Source organism: Schistocerca cancellata, chromosome 7, assembly GCF_023864275.1.
Source record: "Schistocerca cancellata isolate TAMUIC-IGC-003103 chromosome 7, iqSchCanc2.1, whole genome shotgun sequence".
In the NCBI taxonomy this organism is placed as follows: domain Eukaryota; kingdom Metazoa; phylum Arthropoda; class Insecta; order Orthoptera; family Acrididae; genus Schistocerca; species Schistocerca cancellata.
The window spans coordinates 236482018-236495262 of record NC_064632.1 but is presented as its reverse complement, the minus strand read 5'-3'; the positions used below and the strand labels follow the sequence as shown (position 1 = coordinate 236495262).

At 39.1% G+C, this 13245-nt stretch overlaps 1 protein-coding gene across 6 annotated transcripts in view; it reads right to left on the bottom strand.

Moving 5' to 3' along the window:
- LOC126092138 (dystrobrevin beta) overlaps nt 1-13245 on the bottom strand; it is a 630369-nt gene that overhangs the window by 101147 nt on the left and 515977 nt on the right. For 4 of the 6 annotated variants that reach the window (XM_049907600.1, XM_049907604.1, XM_049907602.1 and 1 more), the window contains 6 exons: nt 12429-12580; nt 12235-12343; nt 7996-8162; nt 7780-7907; nt 6026-6124; nt 5831-5951 (listed from right to left, as the gene is read on the bottom strand). In XM_049907600.1, the coding sequence (XP_049763557.1) occupies nt 5831-5951; nt 6026-6124; nt 7780-7907; nt 7996-8162; nt 12235-12343; nt 12429-12580 (776 nt within the window). The remainder of the gene's footprint in view (nt 1-5830; nt 5952-6025; nt 6125-7779; nt 7908-7995; nt 8163-12234; nt 12344-12428; nt 12581-13245) is intronic. The other 2 variants (XM_049907603.1, XM_049907601.1) reach the window with 2 other exon arrangements.

Genomic DNA, 13245 nt, shown 5'->3' with positions numbered 1-13245 from the left:
ACGCTGGCAGGTCGATAGACACACAAACAAACACAAACATACACACGCTTTTGCAACAAACGGTTGCTTCGTCAGGAAAGAGGGAAGGAGAGGGAAAGACGAAAGGATGTGGGTTTTAAGGGAAAGGGGAGCGGAAAGACTTACCTTAGGGGGAAAAAAGGACAGGTATACACTCGCACGCGCACACACACACACACACACACACACACACACACACACACACACACACACACACACATATCCATCCGCATATACACAGACACAAGCAGACATTTGTAAAGGCAAACAGTTTGGGCAGAGATGTCAGTCGAGGCGGAAGTGCAGAGGCAAAGATGATGTTGAAAGACAGGTGAGGTATGAGCGGCGGCAAATTGAAATTAGAAATTAGCGGAGATTGAGGCCTGGCGGATAGCGAGAAGAGAGGATATGCTGAAGGGCAAGTTCCCATCTCCGGAGTTCTGACAGGTTGGTGTTAGTGGGAAGTATCCAGATAACACGGACAATGTAACACTGTGCCAAGATGTGCTGGCCGTGCACCAAGGCATGTTTAGCCACAGGGTGATCCTCATTACCAACAAACACTGTCTGCCTGTGTCCATTCATGCGAATGGACGGTTTGTTGCTGGTCATTCCCACATAGAAGGCTTCACAGTGTAGGCAGGTCAGTTGGTAAATCACGTGGGTGCTTTCACACGTGGCTCTGCCTTTGATCGTGTACACCTTCCGGGTTACAGGACAGGAGTAGGTGGTGGTGGGAGGGTGCATGGGACAGGTTTTACACCGGGGGGCAGTTACAAGGGTAGGAGCCAGAGGGTAGGGAAGGCGGTTTGGGGATTTCATAGGGATGAACTAAGAGGTTACGAAGGTTAGGTGGACGGCGGAAAGACACTCTCGGTGGAGTTGGGAGGATTTCATGAAGGATGGATCTCATTTCAGGGCAGGATTTGAGGAAGTCATATCCCTGCTGGAGAGCCACATTCAGAGTCTGATCCAGTCCCGGAAAGTATCCTGTCACAAGTGGGGCACTTTTGTGTTTCTTCTGTGGGAGGTTCCAGGTTTGAGGAGATGAGGAAGTGGCTCTGGTTATTTGCTTCTGTACCAGGTCGGGAGAGTAGCTACCGGATGCGAAAGCTGTTTTCAGGTTGTTGGTGTAATGGTTCAAGGATTCCGGAATGGAGCAGATTCGTTTGCCACGAAGACCTAGGCTGTAGGGAAGGGACCGTTTGATGTGGAATGGGTGGCAGCTGTCATAATGGAGGTACTGTTTCTTGTTGGTGGGTTTGATGTGGACGGATGTGTGAAGCTGGCCATTGGACAGGTGGAGGTCAACGTCAAGGAAAGTGGCATGGGATTTAGAGTAGGACCATGTGAATCTGATGGAACCTAAGGAGTTGAGGTTGGAGAGGAAATTCTGGAGTTCTTCTTCACTGTGAGTCCAGATCATGAAAATGTCATCAATAAATCTGTACCAAACTTTGGGTTGGCAGGCCTGGGTAACCAAGAAGGCTTCCTCTAAGCGACCCATGAATAGGTTGGTGTATGAGGGGGCCATCCTGGTACCCATGGCTGTTCCCTTTAATTGTTGGTATGTCTGGCCTTCGAAAGTGAAGAAGTTGTGGGTCAGGATGAAGCTGGCTAAGGTAATGAGGAAAGAGGTTTTAGGTAGGGTGGCAGGTGATCGGCGTGAAAGGAAGTGCTCCATCGCAGCGAGGCCCTGGACATGTGGAATATTTGTGTATAAGGAAGTGGCATCAATGGTTACAAGGATGGTTTCCGGGGGTAACAGACTGGGTAGGGATTCCAGGCATTCGAGAAAGTGGTTGGTGTCTTTGATGAAGGATGGGAGACTGCATGTAATGGGTTGAAGGTGTTGATCTACGTAGGCAGAGATGCGTTCTGTGGGGGCTTGGTAACCAGCTACAATGCAACGGCCGGGATGATTGGGTTTTTGAATTTTGGGAAGAAGGTAGAAGGTAGGGGTGCGGGGTGTTGGTGGGGTCAGGAGGTTGATGGAGTCAGGTGAAAGGTTTTGTAGGGGGCCTAAGGTTCTGAGGATTCCTTGAAGCTCCGCCTGGACATCAGGAATGGGATTACCTTGGCAAACTTTGTAAGTAGTGTTGTCTGAAAGCTGACGCAGTCCCTCAGCCACATACTCCCGACGATCAAGTACCACAGTAGTGGAACCCTTGTCCGCCGACACACAAACATACACACAAAATTCTAGCTTTCGCAACCAACGGTTGCTTCATCAGGAAAGAGGGAAGGAAAGGGAAAGACGAAAGGATGTGGGTTTTAAGGGAGAGGGTAAGAAGCCATTCCAATCCTTGGAGCGGAAAGACTTACCTTAGGGGGAAAAAAAGGACAGGTGTACACTCCGCGCGCGCACACACACACACACACACACACACACACACACACACACACACAGACACAGACACAGACACAAGCAGACATTTTTTTGTGTGTCTATCGACCTGCCAGCACTTTCGTTTGGTAAGTCACATCATCTTTGTTTTTAGATATATTTTTCCCACATGGAATGTTTCCCTCTATTGTGTGTGTGTGTGTGTGTGTGTGTGTGTGTGTGTGTGTGTGTGTGTGCGCGCGCGCGCGTATGTTGTCTATGTCTGACTAAGGCTTTGTTGACTGAAAACTCACTCTCTGACTGTCTTTTTGTTGTGCCTATCTGTGACTCTGCTTTATGATGAGTAACAATTATGTTTTTCATAATACTGTTAAATACCATGCTGGATTTTCCATTGTTGAGTGATGTTCTTTTGTTGAACCTCATACGTGAAAGTGTTCAGCAGATAATCTGCCACTTTTGTACGGATAAAAACAGTGTTGATAGTGCCTGCCAGTGAAAAACATTTTATTACGGGGCTGAAACTATTTATTGTAATAGTGACAATATATGTGTGATAAATCACATTAGTTAAGAACTGTGTGATGTACATTACTGGCTGGCATATTTCTCATAAAGCCATTTCACAACAAACCAATGAACTGTCTTGGATGACACACAGAGTGGAGAATAGAATTAAAAGTAGGTATCCTTTCACAATGCCGTCTGGTTTTGAGCTTTCTTTTGTGACACCCTCTCACTCAACTGTTTTTCATTTACAATAACCAAAAAGTAAACCTGTTAATATTATACAGCTGACCACATTACATAAAAGTATGAAATTATATATGCAGCTTGCACAAATGATTTGCCAAGAATGCTATCCCTTCTCTAAAGTTTGCCACAATACAATGTGTCATGGAGTCAACTCGTGTCTGTAGTAGTGCTGGGGGGAATTGAAACATTAATCCTGCCGGGCTGTCCATAAGTCCATAAGAGTTCAACGGGGGTGGAGATCTCTTCCAAACAGAATGTTGCAAGGCATCCCAGATATGCTCAATAATGTTCATGTCTGTCCAGTTTGGTGGCCAGCAGAAGTGTTTAAACTCACAAGAGTGTTCCTGGAGCCACTCTGTAGCAATTCTGGATGTATGGGGTGATGCATTGTCCTGCTAGAATTGCCCAAGTCCATTGCAACGTGGACACGAATGGATGCTGGTGATCAGACAGGATGCTTACATATGTGTCACTTGTCAGAGTTGTATCTAGACATATCAAGGGTCCCACATCACTCCAACTACACATACCCCACACCATTACAGAGCCTCCACCAGCTTGAACAGTCCCCTGCTGACATGCAGGGTCCATGGATTCATGAGGTTGTCTCCATACCCATACACATCCATCCACTCGTCTGACCAGGCAACATGTTTCCAGTCATCGACAGTCCAATGTTGGTGTTGGTAGGCCCAGATGAGGCATAAAGCTTTGCGTCGTGCAGTCATCAAGGGTACATGAGTGGGCCTCTGGCTCCAAAAGCTCATATCAATGATGTTTTGTTGAATGGTTTGCACGCTGACACTTTTTAATGTCTCAGCAATGAAATCTGCAGCAATTTGCAGAAGGGTTGCATTTCTGTCATGCTGAACGATTCTCTTCAGTTGTTATCTACCAAGTTCAAAAAATTATCAAATTTTCTGATGCTCTGTTTGTATGGCAAGTTATTTAATAAAATTGAAAATCATTTAGCCACTCCAAAGGCAGTTTGCCTTTTATCTGACAAGTGGACAAGTATAAATAACATTAGTCTCCATGTACTCATGGCACATTTCATACATGAGAAATGACAAATAAAGCCATAACTTTTAGACTGTTTACAATTGAAAGAAACACATATCAGAAAAAATTTCAAATTGGATAAAGGCTCTTACTGCCAAATATAATATCAATTTTAAAATCATTGTAATATCAAGAGAAAGTGTTTCAAATATGAAATCATCTGCCATGCTCCTGAAACTTCAACACACCCCATGCTTTGCACATTCTTTGAACATTGTTATGCAACACACAATTCAGATGACCACATGGAAAGCTGCTGACGAGGTAAAACTAACAGTTATGTTTTTCAAGAGAAGTCTCTCTGCCTGAAGGCAACTTGCTGAAATGCAATAAAATTTAAAAGAAGATTGATTTAAAGTGAAAAATGTGTCCCAATGAAACAGAACTCTAGCTGAGACAGATTTCATTCAAATAAAATTTGTAGATGTTAAATTCTGAAAGTGCTATGAAAAGGTTACTGCAAAAATGATAGCACTCATTGTTCCAGAAGAACAAACACACTTAATTTCTCAACCAGTTAAGATAGCAATGCATGAGAATTGTTCAGTCTAGTAGGAGTTTGATGACACTATCAGTCAGCTCCAAGGAAGTCACGACTTGGGACATGCAATGATTATCGAACTAGACAAATATTTGTCTGAGGCACATTTACCTAAAAACATTGATCCTTTAAACTGGTGAGAAACCAGAAAATTGCTGTACCCCATGCTATACCAAGAGATTACAAAAATATTGTGCATTCCAGCAACCTCAGTGCACTGTGAGCGTATCTTTTCAAAGGCAGAACAAATACACACTACAAAAAGAAACCAACTCACTTCAAGTAAAATAAGTTAAATTTAATTTTTAAAACATAATATAGATTAATTTTTCCTGCTTGGTTAAATGTATTGTCATATTTATTGCATATGATGACTACAGATACTTAAATTAATTATAGTTATGCTATAACTCTTATACCATATATTGTTTCCACCTAAATGTATGCAATCATAACAATAAGCAGTTTTGTTTTTCATATTTTCCCACTTGATTAAAAGTATTGTGTTGTAACATTTTTAATTTTTCACAGCAGACGAAATGTAAAATTTTTAAACCTCAAAACTGCTAATGACATAACACAGGCTTGTAGCTCTTCTTTCTACCTTCTTTCAAAACAGGGCCAAATCTGATAAATAAAAGGCATAGTGACCTGAATTACAAAGGTAAGATGCCTCCCTTATATTTATTTTTGTGAGTGTATGATGAGTGGTGAGTCATGAAAAAGAGCTGCTTCATTCTAGAGAGAGAGCAGTTCTGACCTGATCACTGTGGGAGGGGGAGGGGGGGGGGGGGAGAGAACAATTTTTCAGTGTATATTTTGTGATTTTTTTTTTGGTTCGGGGATGGAGAATCTAATCTGATTTTTACTTTCTGAATTATGTCATCAGTGGCAACAAAGGGTTGGCCATTCCTTTCCTCAATAAAGGTGTTAATTATGTATTATGATATTGCCATCTAATAGCTAAAAAGCTGAAACCCAGCAAAAACTATGGTGATATGACTATCATTTGATAGCCTGCTTACCTAACAGCTAGTATACATATAGTTATGCAAGCTGGCGCTTATTTCCTCCTATATACAGCTGTAACTACTTAAAAAACTCACCACTGTTCTAGCTTCTGCAGCTAATCTTGCAGCATACCTTGCGATGAGCCTATGTTCATCGTCAAGACGAGTGGAGTCAAGACTAGATGTGTATTTTCCGGGGCTGCTTGTGCAGAAAGCACTGAAATTAACACAAATTCAGGAAATTTCATCTGTATCACATGTGTGATGAGAGAGAACATACTGCTGGCCTACCTTCGGACTGTTGAACGGCTGTCCATTGAACCACCATCAAAAGGGGATGTGAATGAACTCTCAGGAAACCCATTATGAGATGGCAGAGGAGAGGGAGGACTAAAATAAGAAACATAGTATTGTTAGTTGAGGGCATGATCTTGGATCCATAATCAATAAATTAATAAAAAAAGCACTTCGCCATGAAGAATGTACAGTAGATTACAAATTTATCTGTAGCTGATGATCATTAAGAATACAGAGTGAACCAAAATTTGGAGGTTGTTCAGGGATATTTTTTGAATAATTTGGCATAAGAGAATCATGGCCTCCAGTGACTCATTACAGAGTAATAATATAAGAACAATTTCCTCAGTTTATTAACCAGTTACCCCTGCTTCTGTGAAAATACCTCCACAACAATGCAAAACCCTGTAACATGCCTTCACTAAAATGTAAAACAGATGCGAAAGTACTGTGATGTGGTTACTGTTGAGGCAGGAACGGTTCAGAATACTTTTGTTGTGCTGTTCTTCCATTTACACAACGTACATAATAGCCAACTTTAATGAGTAAACCTAACCATAGAGTTGTAAATTACTGTTCATCAACAACTAACAACGCCAGTTAAACAAACCCACGACAAAACTCAGCACTTACTGAATGCAAGGTAGAAGATGAAGAGTAAAGTAGCATTACTGTATTTCTGTTGTCAACAGCAAGTACCATTAGTGAGCAGAACACATTTGTTTCCAAATATGGTGCACAATTCATACTGTTAACTTTGACTGTTGTGCAGATATTTTCAGTGCTACACAGAATACCAAGGTCAATGGAGGTAAGAAATCAAAGTACACGCAATTACATTGTAATGAGGCACCAGAGACCACAAGTCCATTACATAATATTACTAAGAAAACATCTCTGAATAAACTCCAAAATTTTGTTGGTAGAGATCGAGTTCACCCTGTACAGCATTTTTCACCTTAGCAGTAACATTAACCTCCATCCATTATCACCGATTCTCTAAGAAGTACATTTACATCTTGACACCACCTTTACAGTCTAAGAGAACTGCTCCTATATAATGAATTATTATCTGACTGTTTGTCTGGAAGATCATTACCTTGGGGCGATTTACGCAGCTGCAGTCATGTCGAGGACTGTAGCTGCGTGGCACATACTTCTTGTATGTTGCATGAAACCACTGAATAGCACCAACTGAAATGTCTGGGTATTCTAAGGAAGAGCTTGTGTTTTTTATGGGGACTTCCTGTTCTAGTAGTTCCACAAAAATGGTCAGAGGCACCATCATCAACACAACTGGCTCTCACCAAATAGTGCACTAGGTGTCTGATGAAAGAGGTTGACACCACTGAAATATTTCTGGACCAATGTAGTGAATGTATGTGGTTCTCATGGTAAAGTAAAACTGTGGGTTTATCAATAGAAGATACTTCACAGAATGCTGCAAGTAACTGAAGTGTGTAATTTTAAATATCTGATTACGTTCACATATATTACAACCTCAAGGTTAATTTTGTTTGCTATAATCTTCTAACTGATGAGTCACTTACAACATAAACTTTGTGACTGTGTAAGGGACATAATACAGCAACAAAAATTTGGTTTGATCAAGTGCTTTACCAATATTCATTAACAGCCATGAATATGACTATTAAAAACATGAGAGCAGTTTACAGGAAATTGTAACAAAAAATATACCACTAATTAATAAATGCTTAAAAACCACTGATGCAACAGCCTTCACTTACACTATATGTGACAAATTTAACGTCTTTTCTGGTTCTTCTGGGAAACGAGGGATGTTTGGTCTTCCCTTTTCAGGAACACAACGGAAAGATTTACGAAGGGAATGTCCTATTTGCTTGCTAGGCGACTTCTGACAGAACATAAGAAAATATAGTTATTAAACAAAACAAGTGTATCACGCACAATTACTAAAACTACCATGTATATATTTATCTTACGTAAGTTGTGTACTCTTTCACTTCATGGTCATTGGTATGAGGACCAGATACTCTTCCACGCCAGAAACAATCCTGGCACAGCTGATAGCTGTGACATTTCTGACAGCGATACCGAAACCCAGCAAATCCTTCTCTCTGACATGCATCACATGCCATGGGATGGACAACTGAAAGACAAACAGTTTCTCATTTAAAACAGCTCAGATATTACTAAATTGTTCAGATTTCCTATCGACAGCAACTAGAACCCAGGTGAGAATCAATAAGAGTCTGGCACATCACTACAGTCTTTAAAAGCTACAGGGTCGTATTCATATCTGCATACGAAAATGATCCACAACAGTCATGACCAACACGCAGTTGATCTGTTATGTGATATATTAGCATGCTGCACATTATAAGCCATGTTTTAATAGAACATGAAGTGTTAGAAACTCTGTGGAATGTAACTTTCAACAGAACAGCTTCCATTTCAATTATACAGTTTTCTCAAAGAAGTTCTATGGTATTAACGGGAGTGCTGACAAAGTCCTGTGAGTAACACTGAGAGGTACTTTGTCAGTGAATGCTTTTGATACCAAAGCCTAAAAACTGGGTTTCGACTAGACAGATTTGGTAAGGGTCCCATGTGTGTTTAATTCTGCAGTGCAAGCATCAAGTGATTATGGAATTAATGATATGGTTTCGAGTTGTACAATCTATTTTTGATTCCATTCCAACTGTAAACCCAGTTGCACACCATTAATCAATCATGCTAAGAAAACACAAGAGCTCTTGTTGTGGAACACTTATGCTTCAGTTCCCTTAACTTTGACACACTTCATTCAACATTACAGCACTTCTTAATATTCACTGTTTTGTCATCAGTTTTCAGAATGATTACTGAAAAATGTTATCAGTCAACATAATCTCATTCAATGAAATGTGTGTTTTAGAATGCAGTTATTTTTTCTTTCAAAACAATAATTAAAAAGTGAACATTGAAACAAAAATAATGTCTACTGGTCAATTGCAGAAACAAAAACCACTGTAACTAGGCCAATGGACATAAATGGAAGATACGACATCAAAGCTATAGCTTTCACATTTTCAAACCAGTTCCCATATAAAGAGATAGAAATTCTACAAGAGGGGACCATATGTCCAATCTTCCATGTGTGTCCCTTGGAGCTGCTTCAGATATTTCTAGTTCAACTATCATTAGTGGACATGTTGTTCTTGAGCTCACAGGGCATTTGTACATACAGTTTACTGACTTTACTACATTCTTGCATGTGTGGAAAAAACTAATGGAACATGTAAAGTAATAGAATGAGAAGCACATAGTATAGAAAATGGTACACACATTTAACATATAAAATTATACCAAGTCATGGGTACTGTAACATCTTATAACTACATTTCACATTTTATGGTTTATTTATTAATGTTGTATGGGGACATAAAAGCTGTCAAACTTAAAAATATATTATTTTTGATGTTGCAATACAGCTAACTTTCAATAACATTAATGTTTCAAAAACTCCAGAAAAATGACAAGTTAGTTTTGTTTAATAGTCTATTCCATAATGTGACAAGAATCAATTGTAACATCAACTGGTCAAGGTTATCATCAAGTTTCCGACTAAAGCTCAAGTCTTGTTACTTGGCAACTTCAGTGCTAAGAGTGGGAAGAGAATCATATTCGGGGATAAATCAAGGCGTTTGAAACTGCAATGCAAATGAGCTGTGCTTATTTCTCTCAATGCTGATCACAAGATTTTTAACACCAATACATAAATCTGTTTACGTAACCATCATAAGACTACAAGGATGCATCAACACACAAAACATTAGCGTCTCATTGACAAAGTTCTGATCACAAATACAGTTCAGAACACTGACGATTGCTAAACTGATCACCAACTGCTAGTTAGCCATCTGAGGATTCTCATAGATTCCAAACCACAATCCTACTTCTCAAATCCTCCCAGGAGAAAAATTCAATATTAATGGCCAGCAAATAAGACTGTTCATTATCTCCTGTAAGATGCACTTTTGGACAGATTTAGCAAAATATCAGCTAAAACAACAGGTGTTGAACAGGAATGGACTGCTTTAAAAAAACACCATCAAAAAGACTGCAGTGGAAGTCATTGGCTTTGATGCAAAGAAGAAAAATGACTGGTCTGATGACAATAATAAACTGTGACTCTTCAACCGTGCTGGTGGCTAGGTACGACTGACGGTATCCCCATATCGATGTCCCGTTTCTAGAACACGCGCACTACATCCCGGGATTTCAACTGAGCACAGCCTGGAATCCTGCATTGGTCTAGTACAGCCATTGGTGAGTAACGCCAAACCCCACTGTTGGCAAACGCAGCATACAGTGCACACGCAGGAGAGCTGCTCTGCGATTTTCAGCAGAGGAAGTTGATTATGGCACCATCTAACTGTAAATCATTGCTCATGCGTGATTTCCGTGCCTGCACATTCTCCACGCAGATGTTGTAGAAATGGAGTGTTGACGTGTGGATACCATCAGTCGTACCTAGCCATCCCCGAGGTTGAACCATCTGAAGATGTTGGGACAGTTGCTCTGAGGAAATATTGTGGAAATTGCACAACGTGATCTGGTGGCAAACCCACGAAGGCTTATTTACAATAATAAACTGATTAAGAACCTCACAAGTGTTAAACAGTATTCTTATCTATCTCTTGCTCGAGATCCATCATCAACAGAAAAGAAAACAAGTTTTCAGTAGCTCAAGATGAAATGTCATAATGAAATAAGAACAATCAACAAGTGGTGACAACAAAAAGCCAGTTTTGTTTCCTTTGCCAGTTCTCAGCAATTAAACTTACTTTTGGCACTACACAAATTATTGAAAATCCATTACAGAAACTGTATTTAAGATTACATACTCATTCTTATCTTAAATAATATATATTTTGAATAACATTTCCTATATAAAGATTACCGCAGTCTTACTGCAATGTTATCTAGTAAACTCTCTGTACTGTCAAAATGTAATGTGTTTGTTTATTTTACAATTTCTGGAGAGAGTTGGCGAGAGAGAGTGTGAAGTGACGGAGGATACCATACATGGGGAGCCAAGTCAGGGACTGATCTCCACTGTAACTATGTAAAATGTACTTACTGAAATTCTGTGATGTGTATAGATGTTTATATTGAAGACTCGTTTAGCATTTGTTCGTGGCAAAATACACAAAAAGTGGATCTTGGAGTTTGTTTCAAAAGTTTACAAGTCTTCCTGCCTCATTTTTATGTAACTGTACAAAGTTACATTACTGACAGAATGGATTTAATCAATATACTATAACAAACCATCATTACCAGGAAAATATTTTGTTTTTAAACACATAAGAAATTATCCCCCCCACATAAATCATACCCTGAATTTTTACAGAACTACAACCAGAGCCAACATCTACAACAATGTGATTCAAGGTAAGTATACTTTTTTTTATTTCTGTTTATTGCAACAAACAACACAGGCACTACCTATCTAGAATTTGATTCCCAAATTTTAATAGCATACATTTTTATGTCTGTTGATTCCAATAGAGATGTCAAAAAACTAATTTTGAGCTCAATTAATTAATTATCTTCACGCTTATTGGATCATGGGAACAGACTTCTTGCAATGTGCAGAAGTTGTCACGTATTTATGAACTCTGGACTTACTTACTCAACATATGAAGTTAAATATTTTAAAATTAATTACTTTCTGATGTCTATTTAATGAACTTTAGACTCTTGGTGATAAGTATTGGCTTGTTGCTATTTAATCACCAGCAAATTACAATTATGATTTTTACTTTTGTCAAATAATGATTTTTATTATACTTAACAATTGGATAGTAATGTTAAAAACAACACACACATCTGATACCATTGGTAATTCCACTACAGTTATGTATGTACTGTACTTCAAATAATGTTTACATTTGATGTTGGTACTTGCTAATTTAAACCCACACAGTTGTGATTTAAAAGTAACTTGGTGAAACTGGAATACTCGTATTTAAAAGCATTAAATTATGGTCCATACATTTACAGTTATCAGGTCCAGAAACTATGCTGATTCTCCTAGTTACCTTTATATTACAATATGGTCTACTATAAAGGTGTAAAGGAAAAAGGCAAACTTGTCTTGCATGGACTTACTTCCTACAATTGCAGGCGTAACATCCTTAGCTTTCTACAACACAATGTGAGTCTGTAAGAATTACCTGTTTCTACACTTGCTAGCCTGTGCAGTAATGGCAGCCAAACCAAGCAGGGAGGGCCAGGATCAGACATCATTGTGTCCATGAAATCATTAACAGTCACTTTGCCACTCTATGAACAAAGAAAATTTGAACACATATCATCAACTTGTAAGTGTAAGAAAACTCTGTACTGCATCAAAATAATCTTACAGTACCCCAGGAAAGATGGAATTTGCTAGCCCATCTGAATAACTGAATGAAGGTGACTCGTATACAGCAGCGGGTAATGCCAGCACCTCTTGCAAGTATTCTGAAAACCTCCAGACTATCATGTGGCCATTACCGTCTGATATTTGAGAGAATATATCTGCAAAAAGCAAAATATCACATTACAGTAATTTACATCAAGTCACATATCTGCTAAAACAAAAATTATTTTGTTGTAAGAAATTTTATGAACCATAATTGTTCTCTAGGATCCTTTATATTAGAAAAACTAAGTTAAGCAGTTACCTGAAACAATCACAAAACAGTGTATTAACAGGAACAAAATATGTAGAGCCTCCTTAGAGGAGTTCTTTACTTGGGGAAACTGATTCTAATTATGTGTGTTGTGATGAAAGAATAATCCTATTGAAAGCCTAATTTGTTGTGTAGACTACCACCTGCTTCAGTGTCTGGTAGACACCCAAAGTGTTGTGTTGATAATTGCAAACATGCCTTCACTGAAGGTAATGGAAAAGAAGATGTGGACCAATGATGTGGCATTAAATTATGTCAGAAATTTAGATATACACAAATAGAAACAGTTCATTATATTAAACAGACATTCATAGCTAAACACTGAAGGTTACAAAACTTTACATACAACTAACTGAAAGAGGACTGATAGTTATCAAAATGTTATAACACAATCACCGTTACTATTGCTTGGATTTTAGCACAAATTGTGATAATCCTTAATTACCACTCCAGTTGCCCAGGCACCTCATTGGCCATTACCACAACAGGCAAAGTGCCTCCTCACCTTGT